This window comes from Cervus canadensis, chromosome 2, assembly GCF_019320065.1.
Source record: "Cervus canadensis isolate Bull #8, Minnesota chromosome 2, ASM1932006v1, whole genome shotgun sequence".
Lineage (NCBI taxonomy): Eukaryota > Metazoa > Chordata > Mammalia > Artiodactyla > Cervidae > Cervus > Cervus canadensis.
This window is the reverse complement of record NC_057387.1, coordinates 74,717,338-74,735,763: the sequence shown is the minus strand read 5'-3', so window position 1 is coordinate 74,735,763 and position 18,426 is coordinate 74,717,338. Positions and strand designations below refer to the sequence as shown.

The 18,426-nt window shown below is 39.8% G+C and overlaps 1 protein-coding gene across 4 annotated transcripts in view; it reads left to right on the top strand.

The window, feature by feature from the left end:
* The window catches only part of PDE4B (phosphodiesterase 4B), a 646,239-nt gene extending 629,199 nt beyond the window's left edge, over positions 1-17,040 (top strand). For all 4 annotated transcript variants that reach the window (XM_043461050.1, XM_043461052.1, XM_043461053.1 and 1 more), the window contains 8 exons: positions 3,498-3,676; positions 5,065-5,163; positions 5,307-5,471; positions 7,805-7,904; positions 9,990-10,144; positions 10,270-10,392; positions 11,106-11,288; positions 14,757-17,040. In XM_043461050.1, coding sequence (XP_043316985.1) covers positions 3,498-3,676; positions 5,065-5,163; positions 5,307-5,471; positions 7,805-7,904; positions 9,990-10,144; positions 10,270-10,392; positions 11,106-11,288; positions 14,757-15,122 — 1,370 coding nt within the window. In that variant the 3' untranslated portion in view covers positions 15,123-17,040. The remainder of the gene's footprint in view (positions 1-3,497; positions 3,677-5,064; positions 5,164-5,306; positions 5,472-7,804; positions 7,905-9,989; positions 10,145-10,269; positions 10,393-11,105; positions 11,289-14,756) is intronic.
* Positions 17,041-18,426: the final 1,386 nt, after the last annotated feature.

The window sequence follows — 18,426 nt, the reverse complement described above, 5'->3', positions numbered from 1 at the left end:
AAATATTCTTCAGAAAATTTAGGGAGAAAAAAGTCCATCATATAAGCAAAAGATTCATCAGCTACCTCAGTTGTAAAATGGGAATACTGGAGTAGATGACATTCTCAGTTCATTCCAGCTCTCACTTTCTGTGACTCTGGTATGGATGGAGTTTATTGTCTTGCTGAGACAAACATGGCAACCCAGACTCTCTGGAATGGATTGTAGGCTTATAGTTTGATAATATTCAAAAGCAAACAAACCTTGTTTCCAAATAGCAAGCGCAAGACATGGAACTCTACTTTCTGTCCTGTGAGCATGGTGGGTATTCCTGGAGGACTATGAAGTCTCCTTCATAAAATGTCAGATCTGAAGGGACTTTAATGGCTTCATCTAGTTTCCTCATTTTCCAAGAAAGAGAACTGAGGAACAGAAGGCAACCTAGCTCAACCAAATTAATTTGTTGGCTAAAATGTTCCAGAGTTAGAACTAGGACTTTGCTCTCTTGACTCCTAAATCTAAATACCTGCCACTTCTTTGGGAAAGAAGGTTATTAGGCTGTCAGAACATGTAGAAGAAAATCACCTTTAAGTAATAGATGTATTCTTTGGGGAAAAGTCTTTAGGAATCAGGTTGCTGTACCTAATGATAAAATATTTTATTAACAGCTTCCAGTAATATAAAAGGCTCTTAGAGCACAGATCCAAGAGTCAAAAATGATAAGACCTTATTGATTACAGTTAAACATGAAGAGCAATATTGCAATAAGAGTCATTGAAAGTTACAATATGTCAGCCAGGACAGAGGGAAATCCCCCACTGCAGGGATCTGTGAAACTTGTGTTGTTTCATTTAAGAGGATGGTATCCAGATGAACAGCCTGGAAGGCAGGTGAGAGACATTCAGTGCAGGCACTCTGTGATGCTGACATAGGATAATGGGCTCAAGTTGCTGGTACAGAAGGAAGTAAGGAGTCAGGGGGAAGAAGCATAGATTAAAGCAAAATCCTTACATATTATATTACAATTTAGTTAGTATTGCTACAAACGGAGCAAAGTCACCCCTTTAAATCCCTGACTTACTGTCAGGGATTGAAAATCTTTCCTACATCTTGAAAATCTTGAAACAGAATTTAGGAATTTTGCAGGATTAAATGCTGCAACCTAGCTAAGAAGGCACCTCCAATGATGTCATTATCAGAGTTTTGATGTGACCATTTCTTGCTTCTGTTTATTTACTTATTTATTTTGTACAGTTCCACTGTTTCCGCATTGTAATCTGATCATTCTATAAATGTAAATTCAAGAAGTGTTTATTATGATTCTTTGAGTGTCTGTTTCAGGTTATTTCCGTATGGCACTGGCTAAGCATTTAACAGAGGAAACTCAGAGTAGGGAAACCCATCAGTTGTTCCAATGCCTGCATAGGGAAACACCCATTAATGTCAAAATGGTATTCTCTGTGGGTAATGGGTTTCTTCTTTATTGTAACATTCCAGACAGAGTAGTGGTTTGGCTCAATGACTCGCTGTTGCAGGGAATCTTTAATTAAACACAGAGAAAAAGCTGCTAGTTTCACTACAGATTTTTGTATCTGCATTGGCACAGAAGAATCCAACAGCTTCTTTAACCAGAATGGTAAAGAATGACATTAGGAGAGGCAGGGGCTATAGTGGCCTTTTAGCAAAAGTAGTCGTTATTAAGAGTGAGGTGACAGGGAGAAAAGTAAATTCAAAAACAATGCCATATATAGTTTTATGCCAAAGACTGAAAGACCAAAAAGAGATTTTAATGGGAACCTTACGGGGCCTGGGTTCTATGCTATTAAATCACTGTCTGGAACAAGGTAATTGCAAAATAAATATCTGTTGAATAAATTGCCCTTTGAGCTTGGGAAAGTTGCTGACCATCTGAAAAATGAGTGTGTGGGATTATTATTGGTTCCCAAACCTGGCTCTGACCATCAGAGTCTCTTGGGCAGCTTTTTTAAAAAAAATTGGTTCAGTAGGACTGGGTGGGGCTCATAAGTCTGTATTTTTCAAAAGTTCCCTGGGTGATGCTAACCCATGTTGGAAACCCCTAAACTAATCAAAATGACCACTAAAATTCCTCCCTAAGGTAGAGTCATAGGCTGATGAATCGAGGAGCTGGGGGACACCCAGAGACAGCACTGAGATTCCAGGGGTAGAGAAAAGCCTTTCTCCAGCCCTGCAACCAGGTGCCCAGGGTCCAGAACAGCTGCTTCCGCGTCTGTCTCTGGGCTTGCTTTGCTCTGATGAGTTGTCCACAAGGTCCTGTGAGCAGGCAGAGGTCTCTAGGGAGAACATGTGACTATGCCATCAGCTGCCAGAGTTGAAAGCAAATCGTCTAGATCCCAGCAGGCCATCTGGAAACGTGTCATTTTCAAATGGGGAAGTTGTCTTTGGATTCATTTTCGCTGAAACAAGTAGAGATAAATGTAGGAACTTTTGGAAGCTGCATTAACTCTTTCAGCCACAGTGTCTCATTTAGTTCAGTGACGTAGCTGTCGAGTGCTTTAATAAATGATAGCTTCGGTGCACCCACAGGCATATCTGTGGCCTGAGAGAGTTGATGCGTTTTGCAGAAGAACTCTCAGGATCCATCCATCCCCCTGTGAAGTGAGATAGAATATTTGACTGCTGATGTTTTTAATCTCATGATTTAGAAGAAAGAGCTTCTGAGCAGGTAGACATTTTTCTGTCACTAACCCTAGCTCTCCCATTATCTTGTTGTAGCAGAATTTTTTAATAGATTAAATGAGATGATTATAAATATTTAACATGCATATTTTAATAAGTGTAATGCCTGTTACAAATGAGAGGCATTATTATTATTTATTCCTGGGATTCATAGATTCAAGGCATGAAGTAATACTGAAAGTATTGTCTTTGTCTAAACCTCAAATGGTAATAAACCAAAGCTTCAATCATTCAAAGATTATAAACCATTCATTTTTCTAATATATATGCCACTCATCTAAACTGAACCCAGCTACAGTTATATAGATCTTTTAAATTAAAAAAATAAATACAAATATAAAAAAGTTAGCAAAACATAAAGCCTGTGCTTTATTAACCTGGGCTTGGGTACATGGAAATTTTTTATTATATACACAGACAAGTTATGAGAAATTTACATATAAATGTTGATGTCACACCTTGAAAATGTATGCGTGTAATTCCCCCAAATCACCCTGCAAACAGAAGACCTGGGATTGAGTTCCACCTGTCATTCTTGAACAAGTGATTTAGCTCCTCCGGACTTCAGTTTGCTGCTTTAAAGATTAAATCACCTATCACAGGATTGTCCTGGAGGTCAAGTGAGATAGTGCTAGGACAGCACTTCCTAAGGTGTGCTATCCATGACAGACCATTAGAAGTTGTTTTGAATATTGCAGTGGGTTTTCACTGGCACACAGGGGTTCTCATTGGCACATAGGGGTTCTCATTGGCGTGCAGGGACTGAAAAACCTATTTTTTTGTTGTTGTTGTTATTGCAGACAAACAGAATGACGTGGAGATTCCATCTCCCACCCAGAAAGACAGGGAGAAAAAGAAAAAGCAACAGCTCATGACACAGATAAGCGGAGTGAAAAAACTGATGCATAGTTCAAGCTTAAATAATACAAGCATCTCACGCTTTGGAGTCAACACGGAAAATGAAGATCATCTAGCCAAGGTGTGTACAAGCTGGGTGTGTGCATGTGTAGCACTGCTTTACAACAGACAGATGTCCAAAACCTCCTATTAGAAAATGGTAGTGGCCGCTTTTGCTTTATTATTAAATAGTATGATGAGGCTGATGTACCCTCTTTTTCCATTGCTGTACACCTAAAAACCCTTTTTTTATACCAAAAGACCAAATTTTGCCCTGAGTTGGGTCCATTAACTCACAAATGGAGAATCTTGTTGAACACATATTAGGAGAATCCAAGGTAAGGGCAGTAGGCAGGACTGAATTATCCCAGAGGATATTTCAGAGACTCTATGCCAAGGATCAGTAAGAAAATATGCACTGATTAGCAGAATTGGAGAAGAAATGAGAGAAATTGACAGCATTGACTCTTGCTTGAGCCTAAAACCTAGTAGTGGAGGAAGGCTCAGAAAGAATTCATACCTCCTCTTGGAAGCTATACAAGGTGACTTTTCAGCCTTGTGAGAATACGAAATGAGATCAAATGAACATTCAGTGAGGGGGCAGGTGAACCATGTCATTAGAGGAAGGTTGATTACATATCGGGTCAAGACTCTGCGGACAGCCTGTATCCCTAGTGTGTGCATGCTAAGTCGCTTCAGTCATGTCTGACTCTACAGCCCTTTGGACTGTAACCGACCAGGGCTCCTCTGTCTATGGGATTCTCCAGGCAAGAATACTGGAGAATACCCTCCTCCAGAATACCCTCCTCCCCCTGTATCCCTTACTTTGGGCAATAATTAATAATAGAATAAATTGCTCCTTTAATCAGATAATCTTGAAATAATCCTACAACACAGGATGGAATGATGTTTCTTCCAAGTCTTTCTGTAGCCAAGAAGCTCTAGGAGATAATGAGTGACTAGCATCTTCATGACCTTTTACACTAAGTTAGGGTTGATTCACACACATTCTAGCAGCTAAGTCTCCTTGACCTGGTTCTCAGTGATAATTACCAAAGGGCAGAGGAGTTTTCTAGCTGAGATTGTTTTCTAGTTGGTATTGATGGACCAGTGAGCAGAGAAAGGGAGCTATAGGGAAATAGGGCCAGGATGACCTCTAATGTCTTATACCTACTTCTGAAAGCAACATTGGTTGAGGACTGACATGGCAGAAAAATTATAGGCCAGCAGTCAAATTTACAAATAGACACACACTCTCCCTCTTCTGAAAAATATATACAAAAACATGTAACTAGCATGAAGAGGACGCCCAACCTCCTAGACCATTCCATTTTCAAATGTTCATGTAACTGGAACACTAAGTAGATAATCTATAGACTTAGTCAACTTGTGCCCCCAAAATAAAAGAAAACAATGAGGCCTGCTAACAAAAGTGTTTTTATTTCTAAATTTCTCTCATTTTGATGACAGGAGCTGGAAGACCTGAACAAATGGGGCCTTAACATCTTCAATGTGGCTGGATATTCACATAATAGGCCCCTAACATGCATCATGTATGCCATATTCCAGGTGAGTAAACAGGAGTGAATGTTGGTTATCCAATTGGATGTTCTTTATGTTTTTTTTTTCCATCCCAGTTTACCTTTCTGATTTGGCTTTTCTTCATTTTTGGACATCCACTTATTTATTTTCTAACCCATTTTGCTGTATAGGAAAGAGACCTCCTGAAGACATTCAAAATCTCATCCGACACCTTTGTTACCTACATGATGACTTTGGAAGACCATTACCATGCAGATGTGGCATACCATAACAGCCTACATGCTGCTGATGTGGCCCAGTCAACCCATGTTCTTCTTTCTACGCCAGCTTTAGATGTGAGTAGTTATGATCTGTTTTGCATACCTTGCCCATCCTCTGAAAAGTACTGTAGAAAGTATGATATATTTAGAGAAATAATGTAATTAGATGATTGTACATACTTGAACTGGCTCTTTATATTATGTATAACATGTATCAATCAGGTTATTAATATAAATGGATGACATTTCTACTTGCTTTCTGGTATTAGAGTAGCCTTTCCTTTGCCTCTTTCACATTTGAAAAAATATTTAATTATCAAGCAGGTAACAGGGAGCTTTATTTTTCATTGTGTTTCCAGTACCTAATAAGTGTCTAGTTTGAAATCTAGTGTATAGTCTGTATGTGCTGATCTGAACTGCCACACCATCCCAGGCGCTGTGAGAGAAAGCACAGAAATATAATATAAAATGTTACCAATAGTTCCTATCAGGCTTCCCTTGTGGCTCAGACAGTGGGTGAAGAATCTGCCTGCAATATGGGAGTCTGGGTTCAATCCCTGGGTTGGGAAGATTCCCTGGAGGAGGGCATGGCAACCCACTCCAATATTCTTCTGGAGAATCCCCATAGACAGAGGAGCCTGGTCTATTACAGTCCATGGGGTCACAGAGAGTCAGACACAACTGAGTGACTAAGTGCATAGTTCCTATTAGTAATAAGCATAGGCTTATTATAAGCATATATATAATATATATTCATATATAATATATAATATAATTGTATAATTATAATTATATAATAAGTATATCATTATATATTATATAAATTAATAATTATATATAATAATAGTATATAATATATATAATATCATAATATATATAATATATATAAGCATATATATTATGCTTAGTATAAGCATAATAATAAGAATAGGCTTATTCTCCTAAGAGTTTGTAAAACTGATTCTATGTATTGAAGGAAAAGTAACTGAAAATCTCGAACTGAGGAATTAATAATGCTGAAGCAAATAGAGACAGCATTGCATCTTGTCTGATATCTTGCTAGAGGGTGGCTGTGGCTGCTTCCCTCACTGACAGTACATTTATATATATCAATATATGCAGCCAGGGGGTCCAGCAGGCCATACTCTTGCTTGACAGATGGCAGTGGTGGTTAGGTATTTCCAAAATGTGCAGGCTCACCCAGGAAGGGACTGTCTATGCCCTAGCCCAGACCACTTTTTCAGCTTGGAGGGTGAAGAAAGATTAAACTGACCCCTGCTCTATTGCTTGGATTCCATATATTCTGAGAAATGTAGTCTGAGAAGTTAAGACTGTTTTATTTCCCTGAAGGAAAAGAGCAATATTATTTTTATGTCCGTCTAAGTATCACACGGTGGGACAACAGTTTATCAACTATCTATTGCTGCTGTTATTATGTGGCTGGGGCTTCCCTGGTGGCTCAGTCAGCAAAGAATCTGCCTGCAGTACAGGAGATCTGGGTTCGATCCCTGGGTTGGGACAATCCCCAATATTCTTACCTGGGAAATCCCATGGACAGAGGAGCCTGGCAGGCTACAGTCCATGGGGTCACAAGTATTGGACACAACTTAGCAACTAAACCACCACCACTGTGTGGCTAGAAATTAATTGTGAGTGCCATAGATGTTTAGAGTAAGAAGAGCTCGATGTGTGCGTGCATAATTTGATTTGAAGGATCAGAGATGTAAGTAACCCCAAAGGATAATGAAAGACATTTCAGCCAGAGGAAGACATTTTAGCCAGAAGCAAGTTATACCTAAATAAATACCAAGTTTAAATCATTGTGTACAGGTGGGGCAGATGAGGCTTCACAGGAGTTGAGTACTGGGCATCAGGTCTCACTTATTAGAAATGTTCTCATATTCTGTCTAGAGTAAACACTGAGTGGATAGGTATTTATTGAATGTATGAATGAATAAGTGAGAAAGCTTCTGACCACACTACAAGATTAGTTTTTAAAAAACAACTTATTGGCAGTCTTATAAATCTGGAATTTGGCCTTACTCAGCCTGAAAACATACAAAGGTTTTTATGTCTCTGGGCGGAGCCAGTCTGACTTGCTTCTTTGACCTGTATGTGCTTGTGTTACATAAGCATTATCCTGCAGTACCACTTATCCAAGAAACAAACATCAGGTACCACCTGATCTTTTACCATAAGCATTCCCCGAGCCACGGCCTGCAGGCTTGATGTGTATATTAAGAGACCTTGTGATGATGGACAGAATCTGCATTTAATTGAATTAGTATATTGAGAGATTATGTAAATCAACAAACCACATGAATGAAATGGGGTACCTCAGTGTGAAACTGAATCAGCAGGCTAGGCTAATGGAACATGGAATTCAGTGAGCTCATTTTGCTCTGCAGGCAGTCTTCACAGATTTGGAAATTCTGGCCGCCATTTTTGCAGCTGCTATCCATGACGTTGATCATCCTGGAGTCTCCAATCAGTTTCTCATCAACACAAGTGAGTTCACCATGAGAATAGTCATTCAAGATAATTGTATGATTCACTGCTTCATTTTTTTTTCCTCCTGATGTTTTCATTATGGATAATAATAAGAGTAATAATGAGGTCATCCTTCCATTCCACTAGACTAGTTAGACCTTTCCTGGATACTGTGTCCAGTCTAGCAACATCATTTTGAGCTGCATGGAGACCTTGGGAAAGGTCAGAGGGGACCCATAAAAAGCACTCAATGTTTGGAAAATACAATATGTGAGGAAAGAGTAACTGACGTGGAATTATCTAGCAAGGACAAGGAAAGGCTTGGGAATGATGTGGTAATGATTTTCAGGATTATGCAGTGCTCTCACAGAGAGCATGGTGTCCCACTAGTGTCCCTTTCTACAGAAGAAGCAGGTCCAAATGTTGGCTCTGAGCATGCAAGCCTCCAAATAGAAATAAGACTCCGGAAAAAGCACTGGAATAGGCTTCTACAATTCAGGGTGGACGGCTGGGTCATTAAAAGTCTCCCACCCTCTCTTCCGACTGCAAAGGTTTGATTATGGACTGGTCAGTAATATGGCTTGGTCTGACTTAAGTGACCTTCAGGGTTGGTCCAACCTTAGGATCCCAAGCCCTACTTGAAGCTTTTATCATGCTCAAAACATTAAGTATCCATGCTAATGAAAACCCATCATTTTCCCCAGCATTTCTGAATGCTGAAAACCTAAGTACTTTTCTCTTCTGAGAATATTGTTATCTTGTTGTGGTCAAGATTAACATCAAGTGCTGACAGTTTTAAGAAATGTCAGAGCTACTTGTTGTCAAAGAGCCCTTATCATCCTTTATCATCAGAATATTTGAATGACTAGGTATGAGGTGCCTTGTTTATTTTACCTCATTTTTCCATTGAAAGAACACAAACTTTGGGCAGCTACTTGTCTGTGTAGGTTATATCAGCTGGTGTATTGTGGCATCATGAGTCATCCCATATATAGGCCAGTTCACACAGAAAAATGGCCTTTCTGCCAGAGCCATGTACAGCATTACAATACAAAAAAGCCAGCTTGCAGATCTAGGCCCTTGATCACAGGATGAACAAGGCAAGAGTGCTGAAATGACTTCACATTTCCCACCACCTTTTCTGAAGATGTAACTCAAAGCACAGTTAAAACAATGATTTATGACTAATAGCACCTACTGCTAGTAACATATTATCATCACTTGACTATTATTCTTGATTAGGAGAAAATGTGGCTTCATGAGTTTGATGACCGTGTTCTCAACAACAGATCATGGCGCTGTTCAAAGGATGCCTGTGATTTTTCTGTGTGAAAGGCAGGCTAGAAGCTATAGTTTAGGTAGCATCACTGACTTGATGGACATGGGTTTGAGTAAACTCCAGGAGTTGGTGATTGACAGGGAGGCCTGGCATGCTGCGATTCATGGGGTTGCAAAGAGTCGGACACGACTGAGCAACTGAACTGAACTGAACTGAGGGCAGAAAATGGGACATCAAGATTGCTGTAAAAAATTATTGTTTTGTTACCATATTTATAAAAAACTCCAAAAAGCTATATTATTTGGATAAAGTAAAAATTTAAACTCACACCATTATCTTCTTCGAAAATCCAAAACTCACAATTGACAGAGGTGGGAAATATATCAAAAAGTGAAATAATGTGAAAAATTGTAAAGCCTTGGATAAAATTTAGTGACATTTTCAGTCTATTCTTTTCTGAAGTACAAAATATGTGAAGACATGAAGTTACAAACTGAGATTAAAATAGGATTTAATTGCTTGGGAATGCCCTTACCTAAAATGTCAATCTTCAACTGAAGTGAAAAAGAGAAAAAGGATTTTAAAAATACTATGACTTTTAATCAAAAAGAACATTTATATGCTAATATCTACTAGAAGCTTTTTTTGTTGTTTAGAAACTGATTCTTTTTAGAGGGACACTCTTTCTTTAAGGGAAAATGACATATAGGGTCTTGGTTCTTGAAATCATTTGGAGAGAACTTGCTCTGATTTCATACTGAGGTAATGTCACTGTTTGAATTGTATCCCTTTTCATTAAATCATCATTTTTCCTTGTTTACTAGATTCAGAACTTGCTTTGATGTATAATGATGAGTCTGTGTTAGAAAACCATCACCTTGCTGTGGGTTTCAAACTGCTCCAAGAAGAACACTGTGACATCTTCCAGAATCTCACCAAGAAGCAACGTCAAACACTCAGGAAGATGGTTATTGACATGGTAAGACTTTGACCTCCCTGTGATCCTCACTTACTTTTACTTCTGTGGGAAGAAAAAATCCATTCTCCTTGATAAACTGAGTTAGTTGAGAGTTTTCTGTTCTTTTCTTTTTTTTTTAACCCCAGGTCTTAGCAACTGATATGTCCAAACACATGAGCCTGCTGGCAGACCTGAAGACAATGGTAGAAACAAAGAAAGTTACAAGTTCTGGTGTTCTTCTCCTGGACAACTATACTGATCGTATACAGGTATTGGATGGAAGCCTTTGATTTAACACAAAGCCACACCAAACTAAATGAAACAACAACTAAAAAAAGAAAACAAATTTACTTAGTTGCATGTCCTAGGTTACTATTACAATTTCAGGCTTATTTTAAGAACAAGCAAAGGAAAATGGATATTCAAACTGATCCTCTAGTTTACAAAGAAAAACAGAACTCTACTTATTGAGTTGCTTAATTCTAAAAATAAACAGCAAAATCTCATTGTAATAGGGTGTACGTGACTGCTGATCCCAAAAGCTCGTGTTTGGATCTAAATCCCACTGACTTGAACTTTGTCAGGTCTGTTTTGGTTATACAAATTGCCCTCAGCTGGTCTCCTCTTTCCACAAGTGGAAAATATGAAGACATCTACTTTGAGTAATTCTTTGCATTTTTTCCAAACTGAGGAAAAGAAACTATGGCATCAGTATCTGACCTCTCATGTCCCTTCCAATTTTTAAATTCAGTGACTGTCAATCAAAGAAGACACATTTTCCCTTTTGGGACAGTAATAATGGCAAATAACCAACTCTGGCCAGCACCATCGTAATCTTGCTGTTTTGGTGCAAACACCATAATTATAATGCAACTAAAATGTTCTTAGGTCTGGTACCAAGTGTACTAGTACAAGAGGGATAAGATGTTCTAGTAGTATTTATACCTAATTTTATGGGATTTTCAAAACTTGATGATTTCAGGTTCTTCGCAACATGGTACACTGTGCAGACCTGAGCAACCCCACCAAGTCCCTGGAATTGTATCGACAGTGGACAGACCGAATCATGGAGGAATTTTTCCAGCAGGGAGACAAAGAGCGGGAGAGGGGAATGGAGATCAGCCCCATGTGTGATAAGCACACAGCTTCCGTGGAAAAATCCCAGGTATCTAATATAAGGTTTTTAAGGTTTCTGTAGGCTCTGCTGATGTTTGAACTGGAGGACTCTTTCTAGCTATTTTCTCTTAAATACATACATATATATATATATATATATATAATATGTGTATTATATATAACATGCCTATATAAAATATGTATATTATATAAAATATGTATTTATACACACACACACACACATATACATGGGCTTCCTGGGTGGCAGCACTAGTGCTAAAGAATCACTTGCTAATGCAGGAGACACAAAAGACATGGGTTCAATCCCTGGATCAAAAAGATTCCCTGGAGTAGGAAATGGCAACCTGCTCCAGTATTCTTACCTGGACAATTCCATGGGTAGAGGAGCCTGGCAGGCTATATTTCATGGGGCCACAGTGAGTCGAACACAACAGAGCCACTAAGCAGCATATATAAATATATATGTGTATATATATATACATACATGTATACATATATATGTGGGTGTGAAATTATAAGGAGGCAACTACTTATTTAGTTTCATTATACTCGTGGCTCATTTGCCTTCTCCATTATACTCAATTTAACAGTGAGGAGATAAAGCGGTCTTCAGAAAACCCATCAAAGTTTGGTTGGTGTATCCTCAGTTTAGATCAGTATCTATGACCCTAGCAAATCCAGCTGAGTTAACCGAATGCTGCCATCTCCATCCCATCCCTCCAGGTTTCCCCCAGCTCCGTCTTTACCCTTGTTTCCTGAACTTGTTTTCACTGTCCAGAATCATGCACAGTGCCACCATCACCAGAGGTGGCGAATCTCTTTCCTACATATCTCTTCTGCCTCATGGTCAAAGTCCTGTGCTGTGTCCCAAATATGCATATTTTATACACACACACACACACACACACACACACACACATGGGCTTCCCAGGTGGCACTAGTGGTAAAGAATCCACCTGTCAAGGCAGGAGACATAAAAGACTTGGGTTTGATCTATAGATCCAAGTTTGCATCTACACTTCTGAGAATAGGCTGACATCTTTTGGTTGCATGCAAAGTTACAAACTCCCTCTGTGCTGGAGGTACATTACACTGTAGTCAGGGAGATGTGGAGATGCCCCTAGAGGAAAAATATGTAGCACTAGAAAGTATCGATATCCTTACTAGGCTTCAGGGCCAGCTGAGATGCTATTTTTTTCAGAAACAAATGACCTGAGCCAGGCAGTCATGATTCAGATTGTGTCTCTAGGCTGCCCAAGGCCTTTATCACAAAATCACTCAGACTATTTTTTGTTAGCGTTTATCCTCTTTCTCTACTACTTTCTACCCCCAAATTTGCATGTAGTTGTAATATCAGTATATAATTCCTTTGCAATTATCACTGTGTTGCTTTTTTTAAAAAACCAATCAAAATTTAAAGTCTATAAAAGTGTTCTGTAAGTCTAATATGCCATAAAAACTTGTCACATTAAGTTAAGGCCAATTCAAAATCCTCATGCCTTAATTAGAATAAGCTATTTGTGAATTAGTTAATTAATTAGCCTACTGTCCTTTGATTAGCAACAGAGGGGTATGGTATATATGTGATGTTCTGTGTGGTTTTCCACAAATTTTCATATACATTATCCCATTTGAACCTCCAAACAGCCTTTTGAGACAGACATAGCAGGTATTTTTGCAGGGTGTCAGGTGAATAAGCTAGCCTCTTGGTTCAGTGCACCAGCTCATCCCTGCCCTCCACCCAAAGCACTTTCCATCACTGTGAACAGGTTTCCCTGTTTCCATGACATTGTGGTCCACCATGGCATTTCCCACAGATGGGCTTTGGTGAGCATTGTCTGAGTAGACTGGTAATGAAACCCTTGACTAGGTGCTCTTCAGATTTGTAGTGTTCTCTCACCCCAGGGTCTAGGAAATAAGCAACTAGAAGCTGCCTTTCTTATAAATGCTGAACATTTGGCAAAAGCAAAACAAATGAAGAAAGAAAATGGCTGCACTGTAGTTCAGCTGATTGAATTTTCTCCATTGCAGTGAGCTTTTTTTTTTTTTCAAGTCCCTGGAAAACATATTGAAAATAGTATTTAAAAACCCTTAAACACATGTAAAGAATTAAAAGAGAGGAAAGAAGAGTGAGTGGAAGAGAAATATTTGAATCATCTATAGTCAGTCTTATAACCAGTGCAGATCAGAGATCCCCTGACTTTGGTGTGAATTCTGTTAATGCTAGGGAAACACCAGAGAAAAGAATGAAAGAAAGAGAGAGAGAAAGAGAGGAAGGAAGGAAAGAAAATAGGTAGATAAGAGTCATGTATGGCTAAGGTTCTTTGATATGGTACAACTTGGATGTATGAAATAACTGGCCCAAATCCAGAATGTTAACAAAGAGGTTTCCAGCAGTGTGGAAAGTTAGCTATGTAATGCCCCATGGGTGCACAGAAGTTGCCCTTGCTCGTCTACCCCTGAATCCTGACCCAGCATCTCTCCAGTTCCTCAGACCATAACAGGGGAATTCCATTCCCTCATTCAACTAGTGCCTGTTCTTTCTCTCACCCTGCTCCCACCCCCAGTGTTTCCTGTTTGTCCCGCAGTGGACGGGTCAGCATTAGGCCACAGAGCCAGCACATGCAGGATGCATAGGCCCTGTGTAAACCATAACAGAACTATAAGCTTCATGTTTCTTCACAGGAACACTAGCAAAGGAACTGCTTAATTGTCCTTATTTTTTCCTTCTTTCTCCCAATGGAAATGATGGTGTGCCCTCTGGATCTAAAACAATTGCAGACATGTCCACAGAGAGGATATTTATTTGTTTAAGAGCTTGAAGTATTTTCAAGTGTTTTACCTACGTCGTCTACAAACCAAAAACATTCCACAGGACTTGAGACATGCCAGAGTCATCCTGGGCTGGCTCCCTTTCATTTTAAAACCGCGGCATATTTTAAAGTTATCAGGGAAAGAATGTTGAGTCAGAGCTCAGTGGACCAGGGGCTTCCTTCTTCAAAGAATGACTCACAGAATCCAAGGAGTGACAAAGTCATTCCCAGCCAGGGTTATATCCAGACTTCTTATTTGGCACACATCAGAGGAAAAGTAATCAGTTCTAGTGAGACCAACGCAAGGCTTTGGAATCAGACAAAGTTGGGACTGAGTCCCAGCTCCACCACTTACTGGCTCTGTGACCTCTGACAAGATATTTCTGAACCTCAATGAGTCTCACTGAACCTCAGTGAGTCTCCTCAGTTTTCCTTTGTGAATGGTGAATATCCGTTCTCAATCTGGGATTAAGAACTATAATGCATATATTGCCTTCAGTGCAGGATGTACCATATAGTAAATGCCCAAATAACAGAATCTGGTATTATTTGATCTTTGTTGGGTTGTTGTGTGTGTGTGTGTGTGTAATTTTTTTTTTTTTTTCCTCTTGCAAAGCAGGGCAGCTTGTTTGGTTTTCCAGGGCCCATCACAATAACAGAGATGTAACTTTATTTTCCTTCAGGTGGGTTTCATCGACTACATTGTCCATCCCCTGTGGGAGACCTGGGCGGACCTGGTCCAGCCTGATGCCCAGGACATTCTGGATACTTTAGAAGATAACAGGAACTGGTACCAGAGCATGATACCCCAGAGCCCCTCCCCACCTCTGGACGAGCAGAACAGAGACTGCCAAGGCCTGATGGAGAAGTTTCAGTTTGAACTAACCCTCGAAGAGGAGGATTCTGAAGGCCCTGAAAAAGATGGCGAGGGCCACAGCTATTTTGGCAGCACAAAGACGCTCTGTGTGATCGATCCGGAAAATAGGGGTCCTCTGGGAGAGACTGAGGTAGATATCACCACGGAAGACAAGTCCCCGATCGATACATAATCTCCCTCTTCATGCGGAGATGAACATTCCACCCTTGACAAGCATGCCAGCTATATGGTAGGGCCAGCCCACCATGGGGGCCGAGGCCCGCACGGGACAAGGGCCACGCGGCCTTTCCAGTTACTTGAGTTTGGAGCCAGAATGCAAGACCGTGAAGCAAATAGCAGCGGCCCAGGAAATTCCACGGTTGACTTGCCTTGCTTGCAAGCTGAGTGGAGAGCTGAAGCTTTCGATGGTTCTGGAGGCCAGCTGTGCATCACGACCGAATAGCTTGAAAGTGGAAGACACCAAACTGAGAGATTTTTCTGCACTATGTTTTGGGCATCTGTCCCCTCTGGTGACTGAACTGACTAATAATGTCATTTCTAAATCTGCTTACCTGTCCCCTTGTCTGCCAACCTGTGTGCCTTTTTTGTAAAACATTTTCACGTGTTTAAAATCCTGTTGAATACCTAGAATTTAGTATCAGCTTCTACACAGATAAGCATTACAAGCTGACAAAAACTTTTTTGACTCTTTCTGAGGGGAAAAAAAAAGGAAAGTAAATTGTCTTCCTTCTTTCTTGGGCAATATCTTTTACTCAACTACAGTTACTTTTGCAAATAGAAAGGCTACACTTCTAACCACATTCAACTTCCTTCCCCTATGGTCCCAAACAACTCCTCAGTTGCCCTTATAACAGATCTCTGCCTGCCTGCTCTGAACAGTACTTTTTCCCCTCTAGAATTGCACTTCTTTGCTGTAAACGGAATAAAGTTGAACAGACTAAGGGGTAGGAATGGGTAGTTGTCTTGTCCACAGTAACAGTCTGTGTAGAATTCAGCTTCACAAGCCAATTGCCCTGCTGGGTCCTGAACCCCTGTGCGGCTGGGGTTGCACGATCCCCATCCTGTTCTCTTGTTCCCCTCTTCATGCTCACACCAGTTACACTGTTTCCAATTTAATGCTGCCGTCTTTCTCTTGCACTGCCTTCTGTGCTAACACCTCCATTTCTGTTTATAACCGTGTATTTATTACTTAATGTATATAATGTAATGTTTTGTAAGTTATTAATTTATATATCTAACATTGCCTGCCAATGGTGGTGTTCAATTTGTGTAGAAGACTCTGCCTAAGAGTTGCAACTTTTCTTGTAACGTTTTGTATTGTGTATTATTATATAACCTGAACATCGCTGAAGAGATGTCCCCCTCGCCAGTTGGGTCTGCCCTTTTCCTGGTCCGAGTTGCTAATACTGCTCAGCTCCTTCATGAACTGGTTTTGAAAACAGGATTCTCACATTAGATACTAATGGTTTCTACTGAGCTTTTACTTTTGTATAGTTTGATGGGGCGCGGGGGCTGTGGGCTGTGGTTTTTACCCCTGTTCTATTCAAATCTGTACACACCGAGTTGAGTTTTAACTGAGTTCTACTATAATTGAGGCTTCAGTTTAACAAGAAACACTACATTTGGTTTAACAAGCAACTCACCAATCATTCTTCTGAGAGTCCCCAAACTACTGACTTTGAAGAGAAAGCTCCCAGTCTGCCATTAAGCAGGAATGTCAATGTTCCAATTAATTACTAAAGCAAACAATAAAACAATGTGAACTTTACAATGAAATGTGAACTGACATAGTAAATTATGCAAATGTGAAGCTTCTGATAACACTTGTTAGACCTCTGACTGGCTTCAGTCTCTGTAAAATCTATTTCACGCTTTCAGTTCAGCATTGTGATTCAGTACTTCAAGAAATGGCACAAATGTGCATGACCAATGGGTTTCTATGTCTATGAACACTGCTTATTTCAGGTGGACATTTTATTGTTTTCCAAAGTTTCTCACAATGTATGTTATAGTAATATTATTATATATTGTGCTCAAATGCATTCTTAAGAGACTTTTATATGAGGTGAATAAACAAAAGCATGATTAGATTGTAGGCCCAATTATTTCATGGTTAGTTCTGACTCATTAAAAGCAGATATTTTTTTCTCTTCTCTCCTACCATACCCCACAAAGAAAACCACCCAGTTAGCTTGGCCAACATCACACCTAAAGTTTCATAATCTGTGTCCAAAAAGTCCCCTAGCTTGGAACATTTACTTTTTTAGCAACTGTTCAACAAGGTCGGTGGCGCAAGAAGGGAGATGGTGAACTAGAAGAAACAAAGCCCCTTTAATAATCTGAAGAGTTTAATCTGCTAGATGAATAAAGGTAACCTCCCCCTTGGTTGGACCCTCTAGAAAAGTGAATCCTAGACTCACAGAACGTTAGCTTGATGTAGTCAGATAGTCCTATTGATTCGTCTGACACATGAAGAATCTGAGGCCCAAAGAGTCACGTTAAAGCACAATGCAAGGAGTGCTGACACTCATGGCCACCTCAGCGATCCGTGGAGTCTCCTGTTGACCATATGGTTATGCTTTTCTTTCTGGAAAGAACTATGTAAATATCATAAGCAAAATAATACTTTGTTGAAAAAGTCAACTTAAAAAAAATTTATCCTGAGAAAGTTGTGTGTGTGTGTTGACAAAGGCTGCAAATAAGAACCAGTGGTAGCCCATGATGCTTAAACCACAAAGGGAAGTGGTTGTGAACCAGGAAGGGGGTCTGCTCTAGAAGAACTCCACTCAATAAACTGAAATTACTGTATTTCTTTTTGAAGATGACTGAAGGCGACCACTGTGGCAGAACCAACTTGCCTGCTGGTTCCAAGGTAGTGTTCATAGCTCTTTGCCACCATCCCTGATTTCTGATTGCACCTGTCCATCTCTAAGCTTTTACAGATTGAGTGACAAGTGAATTGGTTAGAATAGCCACACGTGTGACTTCAAAATATCTAGAGCTATAAATATTTATAAATATTTGCAGGTCTGTTCCTACAGAGTAGTTCCTAACCTTTGGTTCAAAATTAGAATCATCTGGAGAATAAATATTTTGAAAAATACTGATGTTTGAGTTCCATTCTCACTCCCAGATTTCTGTTTGAATTGGTCTTGGGTGGAGCCCAGGTCATTGGATTTTTCAGTCTCCCCAGGTAATTCTAACATATAACCTGAATGGAGAATCAACTGCTTCAGAAGAGAGAAGCACGGTTGTAGATAAGGCTTTTATCTCAGTCTGTTCAGGCTGCTGTAACACAATTCCAGACTGTGTATCTTAAAAGCAAGAGAAATTTATCTCCCATAGTTCTAGAGGCTGGGAAGACAAAGATTAATATACTAGCAAGATCACTTCCTGCTTCATAGCTGGTGCCTGCTCACTTGTGTCCTCACCTGGTGAAGGGGCTGGAGATCTCTCTGTATCCTCTTTCACAAAAG